Consider the following 18129-nt stretch of genomic DNA (forward strand, 5'->3'; position numbering starts at 1 on the left):
GGTTGTTTCTTTAAAGCCTCCAGTGCTGTCTGGCTCTTTTTGCATTAAGTGAGTGATATGATTACGGGTTTGTTTGTGACCTCAGCTTGCTGGAGAAAGTGACGTATACTTGCATATTCACCTGCAGGAAAACAATGTGTTCATTAAAATCATTAGAAGAAACATGTAGAGGACTGTTTTTCTTGGATTGTCTGTGGACTGTGCCACCAAGCCCCTTTCACCGCATTGACTCGTAGTATATTTGTGATAGTAGAGGGGCCTTAGGAGCCCAGTCCAGCCTCCTCATCTGAAGGAGGCCCAGAGAAACCATGTGACTTGTTCAGGGTCACGAAGCTGGTTGGTGGCAGGCAGGAACTGGAACCTCTTCAGGCCTGGTCCAGTACTTTTTCGCTGGCCGGTGCTGCTGTGCCTATAATGAGGTCTCTACATGTCTCCATTGTCTTTTTCCCCATCTTTTATTTTTCTTTCTTTATAAAGTAGTCAGCTATTTCAGAAACTTAATAAAAGTTAGTAAAAGTGAAAGTACCTTGTATTAAGTATCTTAGAACTAAGGCTTATTAACTTTAGTACTGTGTTGTATACTCATTTATATTTTGTCTTGTGCATATACTTTATTTACTGTTTTATGAAAATGGAACTGTGTACTCATACTTTTCTTTTCTAACTTTTAATATTTCCTTAGGTGATCTTTCTGTGTTAGTGCAAATATATGTAGCTTATTCTTTGCAAGAACTTGATAATTCCAGTAGAACTATAGTGTAGTTAACTAGTTCCTATTGTTGGGCATTTGAGTTGATTTACTTTTTTTTTCCAGTGCAAATCTCCATGGTTATTTGACATTTTTTAATCTGAAAAGAAGAAAATTTAATGGTAGAAAATCTCAGAATCAGATGTAGACTCATCATTGCTATGAGGCTGGATAGTTGTATAACCTTAGGCAAGTCACTCCATCTCTCTTTAGTTTCTTCTGCCTGTGAAACAAGGGCTTTAGACTTTGTAAGGGCTGAGTCTCTTCACCAAAGCTTAAAGGAACTCTAGATTTAGTGCCCCAGCACTCTGAAATCAGAGGTTGTTGTTATAAAACCACAAAGGATATTGTGCTTTGAAGACTGTCTTATTAAAGGCAGATCCCCCGGGCGTGATGAGGTGTTTCCAAGCCCTCAACTCCCCTGCAGGCCTGCTGATCTGGAGAAGTTCACAGCTGGATTGGGAGATCAATTCTTACTGACTTTCCAGTTACCCAACTATTTGCATTTTTCCCATTTTTAGATTGTGTTAACAGAAATGTACTATGATGGGTTCCATCGTTCCTTTTGTGACACAGACGACCTGGAAACAGTCCATGAAAGTGACTGCATTTTTGCCTTTGAGACTCCAGAAATATTTAGGCCTGAAGGAATTCTCAGTCAAAGAGGTAAATGAGCATCTGTTTCCATAATACCACCTGGGTTTTCAGGTTTAACAACTGTCTACTCTTTTAGCTTATTGTATGATGGTATAATTTTTTGAAATTGTGGTGAAATACACTTAACGTATCTTTTTATGATGGTATCAATTTTAGGTAACATATTTCCCTGGAAGAAGGTAATTCTTGAAAAGAACTTTGTTCCTGGCCTTAGGTTCTTCAGCTCCTAGGGCTTCTGTTCTTTTTACTCTGCTCCAGTGGTTGTCAAGGCATCAGTGTCACTTGGGAACTGATGAGAAATGTAAATTCTTAGGTGCCCCTCCAGACCTACTGAGTGAGAAACGTTGGGGGCAGAGCCCAGCAGTCAGTTAACAGGTGATTCTGATGCAGGTGAAAGTTTGAGAACTGCTGCTCTACCCAGTCTTACCAGTTTTTGCACTGGTGATTTTTAAAACTAAACTCTCCTCTAGCCCCCTCTTTTCTTCTGGTTGCATACCCTGACTTTCAGCGGTCCACTGGAATCTCTGCTTGGAGCCCTGCAGCCATCTCACACTGAGCATTTCTTTCTTGCTCCTCTTGCGTTTCTTCTGTGGAGTATCACTGTCCTTCTTCTCACCCAGGCTTGGTCCAGGCACCTTTCTCTTGGATTTTGACTTAAATTCACAACTGATCAAACACTCTGTAGTTTTCCTCTTCATTCTACTGTCACTGACACGGTGCAGACCAGTCTCAACTGAGATTTTCTAGTAATTTCTTTACCCCTGGGCTTTCTCCTGTTCAATTATTTCTTCACAGAGCTACGAGGCTTATTCTTACATAGGATTCTGATCATGTTACATGCTTATTGATGTCCCAGTGGTTCCCTTTTGTCTGCAGTTAAATCTAAATACCTTGGAAGAATGCCTGGCTCCTTTTGTCTGCATTTAAATCTAAATACCTTGGATGAATGCCTTGCTTTTTTTCTAGCCTCTCTACTATTAAGTTGGTGCAACAGTAATTGCAGTTTTTGCATTGTTGAAATTGGCCATTTGATAAATCGGAATACATTCTAAATAAATGTGGTGGTTACATTATACGTCATTTTAATGTGCGCTTCTTGCTTTGTGTTTTTTTGTTTGCTGTTTATATTTATTTTAGACTATGGAAATGATGTTAGACAAAAAGTAAATTTAAGCGATTTTCTTATTTGAGTTCAAAATGGGTTGTAAAGCAGCGGAGACAAATTTGCAACACCAACAACACATTTGGCCCAGGAACTGCTAACAAATGTATAGTGCAGTAGTGGTTTAAGATGTTTTGCAAAGAAGAGGAGAGCCCAGAAGATGAGCCTAGTGGTCAGCCATCGGAAGTTGACAGTGACGATTGAGAGCCATCATCAAAGCCAATCTTCTTACGACTGCATGAGAAGTTGCTGAAGAACTCAGTGTCGACCATTCTCTGGTCATTCAGCATATGAAGCAAATTGGAAAGGTGAAAAAGGGCGATAAGTGGGTACCTCATGAGCTGACTGGAAATCAAAAACGTTGTTTTGAAATGTTGTCTTTTATTCTGCACAGCAACAACGAGCCATTTCTTGATCAGATTGTGACATATGACGACAAGTGGATTGTAAATGACAGCTGGTGATGACCAGCCAGCTCAGTGGTTGGACTGAGAAGAAGCTCCAAAGCACTTCCTAAGGCCAAACTTGCTCCAAAAAAAAGGTCACGGTCACTGTTTGGTGGTCTGCTGCCCATCTGAGCCACTTGAGCTTTCTGAATCCTGGAGAAACCATTACATCTGAGAAGTATGCCCAGCAATTGATGAAAACTACGATGCCTGCAGCCAGTATGGGTCAATAGAAAGGGCCCAGTTCTTCTCCACAAGAACAACTGACCACACTTTGCACAACCAACGCTTCGAAAGTTGAAAGAATTGGTCTGTGAACTTTTGCCTTATCCACCATATTCACCTGACCTCTCGCCAACCAACTACCACTAGACAAGCATCTCAACAGCTGTTTGCAGGGAAAATGCTTCCACAACCAACAGGATGCAGAAAATGCTTTCCAAGAGTTTGTTGAATCCCGAAGCACCGATTTTTATGCTACAGGAATAAACAAACATTTCTTTTTGGCAAAAATGTGTTGATTATAATGGCTCCTATTTTGATTAATAAAGATGTGTTTGAGCCTAGTTATGATGATTTAAAATTCATGCTCCAAACCCTTAATTATGTTTGCACCAACCTAATATATTCCATCTTCTTCCCCATGTATTTCTTCAACATGCCACATGCTTTTGTACTTTCCCTCCTGTTTGCTCTGCTGAAAATTCATTTCTCCAGCTCTCATTAACACCTACTGTCTCCCCTAAGCACACCTCCCAATCTCCTCATCCCACTTGTCCTAAGCAGCCACTATTCTGCTTTCTGTCTCTGTAGATATTTCTAGTCTAGATGTTCATATGAATGGAATCATATAATATGTGGCCTTTTGTGACCTGTTTCTTTCACTTAGCATAATGTTTCCAGGTTCATCCATTATAGCATATTATCAGTCCTTCAGTTCTTTTTATGGCTGAATGTTATTCTGTTATATGTATATACCACATTTTCTTTATCCGTTTGTCTGTCGATGGGCATTTGAATTTCTACCTTTTGTCTATTATGAAATAGTGCTGCTGTGACCATTCATGAACAAGTATTTGTTTGAATATCTATTTTCAGTTTTTTTGGAATATATACCTCGAAGTGTAAATGCTGGGTCATATGATAATTCTATGTTTAACTTGCTGAGAAATTTCCAGACTGTTTTTAATAGAAACTGCATCATTTTTTCATTCCCACCAGCAATATATGAAGTTTACAGTTTCTCCACGTTCTTGTCGATAGCTGTTCTTTTAGCCGTCCTAGTGAGTGTGAGGTGATATGTCATTGTGATTTTTATTTGCATTTTCCTAATGATAAATGATGTTGGTCATCTTTTCATGCAGTTTTAGGCCATTTCTTCTTTAGAGAAATGTCTATTCAAGACCCTTCCCTCCTTTAAACTTAGGTTGCTTATCTTTTTGTTTTTGAGTTATGTGTTCTTTATGTTTGCTGGGTACTAGACCCTTGTCAGATATATGATGCAGATATTTCCTCCCATTCTGTGGGTTATCTTTTCACTTCCTTGATACTGTCTTTTGATGCATAAAAGTCCTTAATTTTGATGAAGTCTAGTTTATCTTTTCCTTCTTTTGTTGCTTTTGCTTTTGATGTCGTTTCCAAGAATCCATCACTAAAGCCAAGACCATGAAGATTTATGTTTTCTTCTAAGAAAACTATAAGTTTAGCTCTTAGATTTAGGTCTTAGATTCTTTTGAAGTTAATCTTTGTGTGTGGTGTGAAGTACCATTCTTTTGCATGTGAATGTTCAGTGGTCCCAGTACCATTTGTTGAAGAGATTTTTCTTTCCTCGTTGAATGGCCTTGGTGCCCCTGTTGACAGTTCTTCTCTTGTTCATCTCTACTTCCACAAGTCTCTGGTGCCTTTAGTCTCTGAACCTGTGGTAATTCTGTATTGTGGGTTGGTCAGCTTTACCCACTGCCAGCTTAGGATTCAGTTTTCTCTCTTTATTTTCAGGCATATGCTTTTGTTTTTTTAAAAAATTGTTTTCTAATTTTAATTGCCTTATAGTAAAAGGCCAGAAAGCCTGTCCTCACTTCCCCAACCCCAGACTGGCTGACTGACTCCTGCTCTTCCGCGTTCCAGTGTGGCTTCTGCTAATCTCTGACACTAGCTTGTTGTGTGGAAATGCTGGTTCCTTCTCTGTCCTTCCTACGACACTGTGAAATTCTTTGTAGCTGGGACTGCATTTTGCTTCATCTTTCTGTACCCAGAAAGATGAGTATAATTCCTAATACATGGTCAGAGCCTTTCCCCAAATCCCCCTTTATATCCCAGTTGCTTAGAGTTAACACTATGTTTCTATTTATAAGTGAATTTGGTGAGGTCCGTGGTTACATAAGTGCCTTTGTTGGAAGAATATACCACTTAGCGAATATGTGTAAGCCTCTGCTCTTTACAAAGGGCTCATCAGTATTTCGCTGATGCCTGCGAGGCTATTCTTTTCCCCATTTTACAGGGGAGGGAGCTGAGACTTAGGTTAGGTCAGGGGCCCAGGTCACACGGCTGGTAATGGTGGGCCTAGACTTTGAATGTGGAGCTTGATATTTGAGCAGCTGAGTGTATCCTCATATCTTGTTAGGAATCCTGATCACTTTTAGCAGAACAGGTCTTCCCAGCCTTACCTCTGCTAAGAACCTAGGAAATGAGCCCATTAATTGTCTCAAATTCAGTATTTTCTCATACCAAACTTTAAAATGGTTATGAAGTGAAACCTGCTGCTCTTTTGTGATTTTTTATGGTATTTAAGCCTAAAAAGTTTTCTTGCCTCTACTAGCTTGGTGAAGATTCAATTCTTCCTTATTTCTAGTTTCTGTGTCCTCATTTTTAGACTCTAATTAATTTGGAGTTTATTTTGGTATTAACTAGGTTCAACAAATGCATAGTTAATACCAAAATAAATTTGTTGAATACCTATTGCTGGGTATTTAGTTTATTGCTGGAGTTTTGCTGTGAATACTTATGTGTAATCCAGCTTTTATTTTATTCTCCTTCTGGTAATGCTATTATTATTTCTTTGGTGTGGTGGTGGTGGAGGGCTTCTTTTCTCCAGTTGGCGTGTCATTTCCTTAGGCTATGCTTCCAAAGGATTAAAGAAATGAACAATTATTTAGTCAAGCACTTATTGAGCTAAGTGTAAGACCTTGCGCTAGATGCTGAATTCCTTAGTACCTCTGAGCAGATAGCTTGCTTTAGGGCATGTTCGAAGACCTGGGTTTTAGCCACCAGCACTGTGCCTGTCAAACATATATTTTTGTTCACTTTATTGTAGGTCAATCCAGTCTAGTTGATTTAAGTTCTGTAATGGCTGTCAGCATCTTAGACGCCTGGGTCTAAATCAGAGAAAAGAACCTGCCTTTGCAATATTGAAGATTGTTCCACATATACTGGTCTTTATTGTTTATTAAAAAAAATTTGGTTGCTGGTTGTATGGGCTCACTTTAAGTCTGTCCTAGAGGGTCATCCTGCAGACTTGCCATTCTAAAACCAATATTCATTGAAGTGAATCGTTTTAATTTTCAGTTTTTAAGGTAGGTAAGGCTAGTTTAAATGATATAATAGATGCCAAGAATTTTTTTTAAGGGCTGGATGAGTAATCTCAAAGTCGATCATTTGTTCCTCATTCAGTTGCAGCGTAAATAACATAATGACAACTTAACTTTTCTGGTGGGTATATTTTTTATAATGAAAGAATAAAGACATTTGAAGAGATAAAGTAAGTTTTCATTTTATTTTAGGAATTCACTTAAACAACAACCTAAACCACTTGAAGTTTGGCTTGGATCATTGTAGACCGTCTCCTACACAAGCAGCCGCAAAGCAGGGGAAAGCGGATTTGCCCCTCTCAAGAGCAGGAAGCGACAAGATCGTTCTGTTAGTGTGCAACCGAGCCTGCACTGGGCAGCAAGGAAAAAGGTGACAAATGACTTACTTTCCAATAAGTATTGAGACTTTAAAAGTCTAACATTTTCAAATGTTTTAAAAAGTAGGGATTAAAAAAAATCCTTGCTCTTGAGTATGTCATTTTTGATTCTGATATTTAGAAAGAGCATGTGTGTAAGTTGACCTGATCTGAGGGGTTGACAGGGGAAGAATATAAAATTAGGATGATAGGATCTGAGTTAGGATGGCTCTCAAGCTCATGTAGTTTTCAGAGGCACATTTCTTATCTGTATTTTCAGCTCAGGATCCTCCTGGAGCTCTAGGCTTCTAGACCTGTATCCAGCTACTTTCTTTACAGCTTTAAAAAAAAAAAAAAAAATTCTTAACAAAGCTGCTTGGATGGCATGTGCACCTCGATCTTGTGTTCCAAGCTGAACTCATTGTCTTTCCCTATAAACCTGACCCTCCCATCATTTCCTGACTCGGCAAATGGCACCACTATTCATTCAGCTGTTTTTAGTCAGACTTTTGGGACTTAGAAATCTCTCTTAAATCCTTTTCCCTCTCTAAGAATTTATGGGAGTTTTAGACTATCTTTTAAAGTAACTTTACCACACTAGTAATGTAACTTGAGTAATAAGGACATATGGATGTGTTTCAGGGAGGAAGGATACAGCGTTTCTAATATTAGAGTAGCATTTATATTAACCTTTTAAAATGTTGCTTTGAATAAGTTTCTTATTTTAGAATGGTAAATAACATAAATGCAAAATGTGTTGATTTATATATTTATGATGTTCATCAGCGAGTGTTTATAGTGTGTTGGGCACTGTTCTAAACACTAGGGGTACAGCTGGATCTGTGTTCTCATGGTGCTTGCAACGTAGTTAGGACAGAGCCACTGAAGACAAGTAAACATTTAATTTCAGACAGTCATTGTTACTTTGAAGATATTAAAACACGCTGGTATGATGGAATGCGCTGGTGGGGGTCTGGCAAAACTACATTAATGAGGAAGGTGAGGGAGGGCCTCCCTGAGGAGGTGGTAGCCAGGCCAAGCCAAGTGAGAAGTTGTGAGCTGTGTGAGCCTCTGGGGAAAGGATCCCATGAAGATGGGACATCGACTACAAAGGTGCTGAGATTATGGCCAAGTAACATTCCATTGTATGCATATACTACATCTTTATCCAGTCCCCTGTCCCTGGACATTTAGGTTGCTTCCATTCTTGGTTATTGTAAATGTGCTGCAGTGACTATTGGGGTGCATGCATCTTTTCGGATTATAGTTTTTTCTGGGTATTACTGGCTGAGAGGCGAGGGGAGGGATAAATTGGGAGATTGGGATTGACATACACATACAACTATCAACATATATATAAAATAGATAGCTAATAAGGACCTACTGTATAACATGGAGTTGTACTCAATACTCTGTACCCTATATGGGAAAATCCAAAAATGAGTGGATATATGTACATGTAAAACTGATTCACTTTGCTGTATACCTGAAACTGACACAATATTGTTAATTAACTGTACTGGAATAAAAACTTTTCTAAAAAACATGCTGAAATTAGAAGGAGCTTGGCATGTTTAAGGACAGAAGGAAAGGCAACTCATCAGATTTGTATAAAATAAAGAACTATGCAATCACTTTCATGATGCTGGTCTCAAAAGTAAAGACATCGTCATATGAAAAAAATATGGCCACTGATTTACACATCATGCTTGTAATGTATTTCACATCACAGTTGTTTTTAGGCAGGTAGGCTTACTGTTAAATACTACTGTGAGTAAACTGGTGCTTGTTAGGAGCAGGTTTCTTGGTGACATTAGCACCTCTGCTTTGGCCTGAGTCAGGGTTTGTGTATTCATTTGTTCATTCATTCATTCATTCATTCATTCAGCATCTACTGTTTTCTAGGCATCGTCTCTTTGGGCTAGTAGGATAAGTCAGTCATAGTGCCTGCTATCACATAATGCCGTCTGTTGGTGGAGGCAGAATAAGCAGGTGGTATTTGCAATGCAGTAGTGCTTGGTAAAGTCCCATGGATGGAGGAGCCTGGTAGGCTACAGTCCATGGGGTCGCTGAGAGTCGGACACGACTGAGCAACTTCACTTTCACTTTTCACTTTTATGCGTTGGAGAAGGAAATGGCAACCCACTCCAGTGTTCTTGCCTGGAGAATCCCAGGGACGGAGGAGCCTGGTGGGCTTCCGTCTATGGGGTCGCACAGAGTCGGCCACGACTGAAGCGACTTAGCAGCAGCAGCAGCAGCAGTGCTTGGTCCACAGGGCTCCGGGAATGCATCCACAGGGTGCCACTGGGTCCTTATGTGGTTGAATAGGAAGTAGCTTAAGAGTGAGGAGGCTTTTCCAGGCTGAGGGAATTGGCTGCCTGTTGAGGGTGTGAATTGGATGCATTCAGGGCAACAGCAAGTAGGTCGGAATGGCTGGGGCTTGGGTGAGAGTTAAGGCTAGACCAGTGCTCCCCACCGTGGCTGCATCTTAGAACCACCTGGGGGGCCCCTAAAACAGTCTCAGTGCTCAAACCACAGACCAGAGTGATTACAGCAGAATTTCATGGGCGTCATTGTATTTTAAAGCTCCCTTGCTGATACCAGCCTGCAACCATGGCTGAGAACCACAGCTCTCTCTCTCAGTCTCTAACCCTGTGAGCTCGGCATGGGATGGGAAACCTGGCAGGGGCCACATGGCTTCTCCCCGTGACTAGAGCTGACCTTTAGTGTCACTTGCTTGTCAGTGTCTTCCTCGTCAGACCACGAGGATACGGCTGCTTCCCTGCTAGACCTCCCAGCCCTCTGTCTGTTCCTCTGGCACCTAACCCCTTACGTGTTTGATCCATGTTATTTGCTAGACTCACTCACGTCCACTCCCACCTGCCTTCCTCACTATCTCCACTAATTCTGTCATCTTACTACCTAATATCATGGTACCGTACTTTATTGGAAGCCATTTTGGTGTATAAGTTGTTAAATTTCATTTATAAATCTCAGTTTCTCTTCTGACTCTTTTCATCCACTTAAGAGTGTTAAATCTCCTATTTGCTTTCTTTTGAAAGCTGCCCTAAAAATAATTGTATTGTGATTCTATTTTAAAAGATCGTGAAAAAGGAGTTACAGTATTGAAGGAATTGTCATACTTTCTAAGGTGATGACAGTTATTTATGTATGTTAGATTTGGACTACCTTTTGTGCTGCACTTAGAGAAGACAATAGCATGGGACCTTCTGCAGAAGGAAATCTTGGAGAAGATGAAGTACTTCTTGAGGCCCACAGTTTGCATTCAGGTGTGTAAGCCTTTTGATACTCCAGAATAGCATGTGTGTACCCCATGCAGAAACAGTCACCACAGTGAGATGGAAGTTCAGACCTTTGACCTTAGGGAAGACTAGACACTGTGCTGGAGTGTTGGGGAGCCCCGGAGAAAAGCTCCTTAGCAGAATCTGCATTCAGGTTTTCCAGACTGAGAACTTATCCCTTATTTTATGAAGGCAGCTGGCTCTTGCAAGGTTTTCTATGAACTGCTGGGTATTCTTTTATGTTTGTCTAATAAAGTTTAGCATGTGATCAGCTTTTGTAGAGAGAGAGATTTTGTAGACAAACTATATTTTCACAATTCTGACTACTTTGTTAAGGTATCCGTGGAAAACTTAATGTTAAGCTAAAGCAACATGTTACTTGTCTTGCATAACATTTGATATGTAAATTGCATTTGGGTCAGTCATATTTAAAGTGTGTTAGAGTGGCTTGGCACCCTCACGGACTATTGCAGAGAAGCGTTTTGTAGAACAGGTTGCTTGCCCACTAACCTGGTTGGGAAATGCCCCTGTGAACCATATGCCCTGGAAGAGAAACCGAACCTGATTTGCCTTTGCCATTTGATGCAGGTGTGTCCATTCAGTTTGCGTGTGGTCAGTGTTGTGGGAATAACATACTTGCTGCCCCAGGAGGAGCAGCCTCTGTGCCACCCGACAGTAGAAAGGTAAAAAAAAAAAAAAAAAATCACCTAGGATTTTTTGTATGCTTGTTTGTAATTTCTAGTGATGTCTGATGTAATTTCCATATAAGAGTGGTAGGTTCTTCAAGCTCATTTAGAAAGTAAACCCTTACTTTACTTTTGATTCATGTTTGAGTGGGATATGTTTTATGATCATTTTTAGAATCAGGAAAACCTAGAGTACTTATGTTAGGAAACTAAATTGGTCTGTGTCTGAGGATGATAGATAAATTATACTTGCATATTCACCAAGATTGAAGTTTTCCAAAGTAGAATTCTAATCATAACACTTTACTCCTTGAAATCCTTAAATGATAAGCCCAGTTTCCACAGTATATATTCTCTATAGTTTCAACCTTGACTGTTTCTTTTCTGTCAGGTCTCATTCTTCTCCCCACTGTCTCAGACCTTTAGCAGCATCGAAGTGCTGAGGGTTGTTTGAGCATAACAGCATGGGTTTACATGCGCCTTCCCATGTGCAGCTTCCTCTGTTGCTAATTCCTTCCCTTTGAGCCTCTCTTCACACTGTCCCCTCCCCCTATTTGCCCCCAGAATTAATCTCTCCTCTATGCTACTTCTGTGCTTTCTGCACACTTCTGTTCTCTTACAACACTCTACTGTATTAATAAAATAATAGACCTATGTATACATAGACACAGTACACTTATATGGATACATATAAATATAAAACACAGTATTGCTTTTATTATAATGCCTTTTCCAGTAAATATTGAAGTGCTTGCATTTCAGGATTCCAAAAAAGTATACAACATAGTTCTGTTCAAAAGGAATTCACTGTTTGGTTTTAGAAATTAGAGTTAATAGATTAGATAATGATCTAAAACATTGCAAAAATAAAAAGTATTTGATAAGTAATATCGACTATTAATGCTGAGTGTTTCAGAAGATGGCCGAGGAGCCAAGGAGCTCAGGGGCAGTAAATGAGATAAAACTTGAGGGGTCCCTTGCAGGAAGGCATAGTTTACGTTGGTGTGGGCACAGTCCAGGGACCAGGCATGGTGTATGGAGGGAGGTGGAGAGAGGCAGACTTTGTTTTCAAAGAAAGATTGTTGTCTAGTCTCTGGTGAGAAATTAAACAAAAATTGGAAAGATCATACCCTCTGAGAGTTACATGGATAGCTTTATAGTGTGGTACTAAATTTCTTCCCTTATCTTTATTTCCATGTTGAATATTTTAATTTAAGGATTTTTCAGTCCAGTTGTAATCAAATCATTAAATACGAGGTTATAATGTTCAGAAACCTTTTCTGATGGGGACCAATGGCGAAGATTTTCAGCAATCACACTGTGATTTCAGATGGTTTGCATATTTAATTAAAATCATTTATTTAGAAAGTAATATGTGACTCTCTTCTCTATCCTATAGGGCACTAAAATCTTGTGGACCAGGCGGTACTGCTCATGTGAAATTAGTAGTAGAATGGGACAAGGAGACAAAAGATTTGTAAGTATTTTCTTACTTAATGTTTATATAGTCATTGTTTTGATGGTTATTTTAATAGCATACCTTTGATCTTTCAAATTAGCTGAAACACAAACCTCTCTTTTCTTTAGCTAACTATCAAAGTGTGTTGCTAATCCTTTATTTAAGCAATGTATTATTTCTCTCCTATACATTCTGTTGTCTGGATCCCCAAATCTTAGAATATTTGTTTGCCGCTAATGAGACAGAAGCTATATATCCAAATTACTTTGATTATTATTACAGGCCCATTAACTCTAGCAGGTTACACCAAAGGCATGCCCTTTAATACAAAAGGATAAGAATGTATGAATTAATCAGCATAGTGTGTGGCCAGTCCCAGAAAAACCAACTCCAAATTATTTCTTGAAAATGACTTTATAGATTGGGAACTTTTCAAGAACATTTTGGATCCTAGAAAAGTTGGATTGCCCCTTTTGTTCTCTTACATATTGATCTTTTCGGTTATGAATTTATAGTCATGTTGTGAAGCTGTTAATTTTATTCTTGTGTCCGTTTTGCAAGACTGTCTCTGATATATGCTTTTCTGCCCCTCATTGCAGCTTGTTTGTAAATACTGAAGACGAGTATATCCCTGATGCAGAAAGTGTCCGGCTACAGAGGGAGCGTCACCATCAGCCTCAAACTTGCACTTTATCCCAGTGTTTCCAACTCTACACCAAAGAGGAGCGGGTAAGGGTGGGCAGCGTTTGTTGGGTGGTGAGGGTAGTAGGGAGACACCAGGGTGGGATGACCATGGAGAAGAACAGATTATCCCCCGAAAACCCCAAGGATTGGTTACATTTATGTAGGTTCTGCACATGTGATGTGCATCTTAGTGTTATTCCTTTTAGGACTTTAACAAAAAGCAGTTTAAATTTCTGGAATTTCTGGAAAAAAAAATGCTATAGACACAAATCTTTGTATAGTTCTTTTTACCCTCCTTTTTAATGGTTAATGATAAAGTTATTTTTTTGTTTTAACGTAGAGATTAAATTATTTTCCTTTGTAACTAGGTCAGTGGTTCTCAACTTTTTGGTAGTGAGAACATAGATGCCAGGACTTACTAAAATTAATTAAAATTGAAAATTCAGTTCCTTAGTTGCATTAGCCACATTTCAAGGGCTCAGGAGACACTGGCTGGTTGCTCTTGTTTTGGACAGTGTAGATATAGGCGTAAATCTGTACAGTGTAGGACAACATGGTTTACACCACTTAGCATGGTGCTTTGCAGATTGTAGGGATTCGGTAATTATTTGAATGAATGGATGGGTAGATAGTGGATGGGACTCTTGCCTGTGTGTGTTTTTTCAACAGGAATATTTAATAGCAAGGTAGAAAACATATGCTTATCTAACATATTTTTATATAACTAAGCTAAAGCAAAACATCCTGTTCATTGGATAAATATAGCCTGCTGTATGTGTGTGTGATTCAGAGAAGTTTAAAATACACTGTAATTTCAAAACTTCAGAATTTGAAGAGGTGCCAGTGTTCTCATTTTTTTCATATGAGAAAAGAAAATTGCTTTGAAAATCATTTGAGGCTTGGATCAAAATTCCATACCTATATTCTTAGGATCACTCTGTAGAGTCTTCATGATTCATATGATACAAGGGAAGCTTCAATTCAACTTTCCTTTTAAAGGAGACATCCCAGCTCTCATAAACTCATCAGCCAGGAGAATGTTGGTGGCAGTTACAGTGCAGGAGTGATGAAGCTGATTCTTTACATAGTGGTCATCTTGTATGCTCATTGGCTCACCTGTGTTCAAGTCCACTCCTACAAGCTGACCTGATTCTGAATATTCTGCTTGAACTTAAACTGGTGTTTCCTGAAGGTCAAAACCCAAGTTCTGAGTAGGAACCCCGTGAATAGTAAGCAATTCATTAGCAATACTTGGACTCCCAAGCTGGGCCCTGCCCCTTACTCACTGGACTTGTATACAATCAAGGCTATCATGTGCCATTGCCATGCCCACTGCGCCAGCACTGGGGGTGACACAGCCATCATCGGTAGCGTTTGTAACAGCCCTCAAGCCATCTTTTATTGCCTGTTTGATTTGCATGAGTGTGTACTTATTTTGTCCCTTAACCAGTAATGTCACAGATGGTGCATTTCTCAATAAAGGCGAACTTCTCTTCTCCCAGTGTGTAGTCATGGACAAGTTCAGCATGTCCCAGTCAGGATTCAGGTCATCAAAAGAATTTAGAGCTACCCCACCACAGGCCAGAGTCAGCTTTTCCACCTTGCTCTTAGCTCTGTGCAGAGCTACTAGGCCTTCTTTTGCAAGAGCATTTAAGGCAAAGGAGTCAATTCCCTTTTGATTAACAATAGCACATCCTTTAAGTCACAGCCACACTTTATTTTGTAAAGTTTTATTACTTTTAAAACTCCATCTTTAGTGAATTTTCTTTCAGCCTTTACTAATTTCTCTCTCTCTCCCCCCTGCACTCTTATTTTAAAAAAGCCAGAATTCACTTCTGCTTTTTGGATTCTAATGGCACGTTGCATATAAGGATGTATGCATTTTCTACTTTTTTTTTCACGTCAGGATGGCGTGTCCCATCATCCAAAACAAGACCTCTGATTAAGCTTATATAATTTCAAGTTTATGTTTATCTCCATGATCTCAACCATGCAGGGGTCACTATGTTTTATCTTTTTTGTTAATGACCAAGATGGATCTCTTGAGAAACCTGTATGCAGGTCAGGAAGCAACAGTTAGAACTGGACATGGAACAACAGACTGGTTCCAAATAGGAAAAGGAGTACGTCAAGGCTGTATATTGTCACCCTGCCTATTTAACTTATATGCAGAGTACATCATGAGAAATGCTGGGCTGGAAGAAACACAAGCTGGAATCAAGATTGCCGGGAGAAATATCAATAACCTCAGATATGCGGATGACACCACCCTTATGGCAGAAAGTGAAGAAGAACTAAAGAGCCTCTTAATGAAGGTGAAAGAGGAGAGTGAAAAAGTTGGCTTAAAGCTCAACGTTCAGAAAACTAAGATCATGGCATCTGGTCCCATCACTTCATGGGAAATAGATGGGGAAACAGTGGAAACAGTGTCAGACTTTATTTCTTTGGGCTCCAAAATCACTGCTGATGGTGATTGCAGCCATGAAATTAAAAGACGCTTACTCATTGGAAGGAAGGTTATGGCCAACCTAGATGGCATATTTAAAAGCAGAGACATTACTTTGCCAACAAAAGTCCGTCTAGTCAAGGCTATGGTTTTTCCAGTGGTCATGTATGGATGTGAGAGTTGGACGGTGAAGAAAGCTGAGCACTGCAGAATTGATGCTTTTGAACTGTGGTGTTGGAGAAGACTCTTGAGAGTCCCTTGGACTGCAAGGAGATCCAATCAATCCATCCTAAAAGAGATCAATCCTGGATGTTCATTGGAAGGTCTGATGTTGAAGCTGAAGCTCCAATACTTTGGCCACCTCATGCAAAGAGTTGACTCATTGGAAAAGACCCTGATGCTGGGTAGGATTGGGGGCAGGAGGAGAAGAGGACGACAGAGGATGAGATGGTTGGATGGCATCACCAACTCGATGGACATGGGTTTGGGTGGACTCCGGGACTTGGTGATGGACAGAGAGGCCTGGTGTGCTGCAATTCACGGGGTCCCAAAGAGTCGGACACGACTGAGCGACTGAACTGAACTGAACTGAAGATGGAATCTACTGCCGCTGCTGTTAGTTTAGCATGAATTTTAGTATGTAGAGATGTTTTGGCCGTGTCAGTAAGTGTTTCCCTGTCCATCTCTTTGTGTATTTTGATTCGTTGACAAAGCTAAAGTGCCTTTTCCTTTGCAGTTTTGTAAAAATCCTTCTGTTATTATTCTGAGATGAAAACCCTGTATTAAACACACAGTTAGAAAAGTACCACTAACTTGGAGATGTTTAGTTAGATGTTACTGTAGTTCATGATAAAGCAAATTTATGGAGGGATATCCTGGATCATTCATACCCTTCCATGCAGCTAATATAGTGTGCTGACTTTCTCAATACTTTTAAAAGGATAAATAAATAGCCCTTTCAGTGTAGAGGAGAAGAACAGACATTACAGTAGCGGAGTCAGAACCAAGGAACTAAAGCACTCTTGGTGCTCACTGTGCAACAGGCCTGTGTGGTTTTTAAACCTTTTCAGGTTTAGACACCTTGAGAAACCTTGATGAGAGCACTTAGAGTTCATCTGATTTTGAGTTGATGTTTAGGATCATAATTCCAACTACTGATTGTTACTACTCATTCTTGCATGTAGGGAGTCATGGAATTTCAGAGTTGGAGGGGACTTGAAAGCCTTTTTCTAATGATTGAGTTCTTCTCCCTAATTTCAAATAGATGATTGTCCAGCCACTGTTTGTCAGAGACACCATTTCCTCTTTGGGTATCTCTGATAGTGACTGATGTTACCCTGAAATACGTCCTCAGTTGCTACAACCCACAGGCAAACTCTCAGGTCATTAAGAACAATTGAGAACAGGTCTTCGTTTTCTTCTACTTGTTTATCCTTCAAGTGTTTGAACATAGTTTTCATCTTCTCACTAAGCCTTTTCTCCTCCACTCAGTTAATAGCTAGCTCCTTTATTAGTTTTTCATTAGACATATTTTTCTAATCTTGGGCTTACATAAAACAATTGACATTGAACCTGACTGATTACATGCTATGTGTAGCCCCTTATCCTATTTAGCTTTTTTTTTTTTTTAATTTGGAAGATGTTCAAAGCTTCAAGTTGGGCAAATCTACTAGATGACAATGAATCGAACCAGGATCTCCTGCATTGCAGGCGGATTCTTTACCGACTGAGCTATCAGGGAAGCCCAGCCCATTGGTATTCTACAAAACATCTCACTGATCTTGTAATCGGGATTTGTTCATTCAGTACTTGTTTGCTGAGTACATACTATGTGCCAGATGCTGTGCTTGGTCTGGGGTTATAGCAGGGGCCAAGACAGCATTTTTTCCCTCAGGCTGTTAAAGTGTAGTGGGGATAAACAAGTAAATAAAGAAGCAAAGGTCCTGGGGTAGAAGAAAGGTTGAGAAACAGAAACGAGGCCGATGTGGTGGGGCACGGCAAGTAAGAGACTTTGTCCTGGTCGTAAAATAACCCTAGCAAGTACTGCAGTGTCCAGCCCTTCCATAGAAGGCTTTCAGTAAATGTATCCTGCAATGAATGAGTGAGTGTTCCTTGGGAAGCTCAGTCACTGGGTCCAGAAATAACAGTTCAGATAGGAAAGAGGAGGTCAAACTTAGGCTGTGTGGTGATAATTTTGGGGTCAAGCTGCCTGCAAGCTCAGTGATGGTCAGCAGTGTTGTGCGAGTGTTGGTGCTGTTGGCCGCCTAAGGATGCTTCAGAAACAGTGTCCAGATCTCAGGTGGTGACAGCCCTGCTCTCCTCATCACCTTGGATGTTCACTGTTAAGAGACTGACATCCTGGGCCACAGGCAGAGAGTGTGGATCGTGGATGGCGTGTCTGGAAATCCTGGCACGGCTGAATGTGTTTTGACAAAGGAGACCTTAAGTGAAGATCTGATAGGTGTTTTCATCCATTTCATCTTGTGAATGAGGGCTTGGACTTCTTTTGGAGTGGGTTGCCATTTTCTTCTCCAGGGGATCTTCCCGACCCAGGGATGGAACCTGGGTCCTCCCGCATTGCAGGCAGACGCTTTACCAC

At 40.1% G+C, this 18129-nt stretch overlaps 2 protein-coding genes and 1 pseudogene across 12 annotated transcripts in view; 1 reads left to right on the plus strand and 2 right to left on the minus strand.

Annotated features, from left to right (window-relative positions):
- The window catches only part of SCNN1G (sodium channel epithelial 1 subunit gamma), a 212458-nt gene that overhangs the window by 97323 nt on the left and 97006 nt on the right, over window positions 1–18129 (minus strand). The window lies entirely within an intron of this gene.
- Window positions 1–18129, plus strand: part of USP31 (ubiquitin specific peptidase 31) — a 79488-nt gene that overhangs the window by 39632 nt on the left and 21727 nt on the right. For all 10 annotated transcript variants that reach the window (XM_081554536.1, XM_081554525.1, XM_081554528.1 and 7 more), the window contains 6 exons: window positions 1270–1414; window positions 6790–6967; window positions 10132–10243; window positions 10844–10938; window positions 12341–12418; window positions 13000–13129. In XM_081554536.1, the coding sequence (XP_081410662.1) occupies window positions 1270–1414; window positions 6790–6967; window positions 10132–10243; window positions 10844–10938; window positions 12341–12418; window positions 13000–13129 (738 nt within the window). The remainder of the gene's footprint in view (window positions 1–1269; window positions 1415–6789; window positions 6968–10131; window positions 10244–10843; window positions 10939–12340; window positions 12419–12999; window positions 13130–18129) is intronic.
- LOC145532160 (T-complex protein 1 subunit zeta pseudogene) lies at window positions 14061–16304 on the minus strand (annotated as a pseudogene).

The sequence above is a fragment of the Giraffa tippelskirchi genome, chromosome 13 (assembly GCF_054371585.1).
Source record: "Giraffa tippelskirchi isolate mGirTip1 chromosome 13, T2T-mGirTip1v1.2.pri, whole genome shotgun sequence".
NCBI classification, from domain to species: Eukaryota; Metazoa; Chordata; class Mammalia; order Artiodactyla; family Giraffidae; genus Giraffa; species Giraffa tippelskirchi.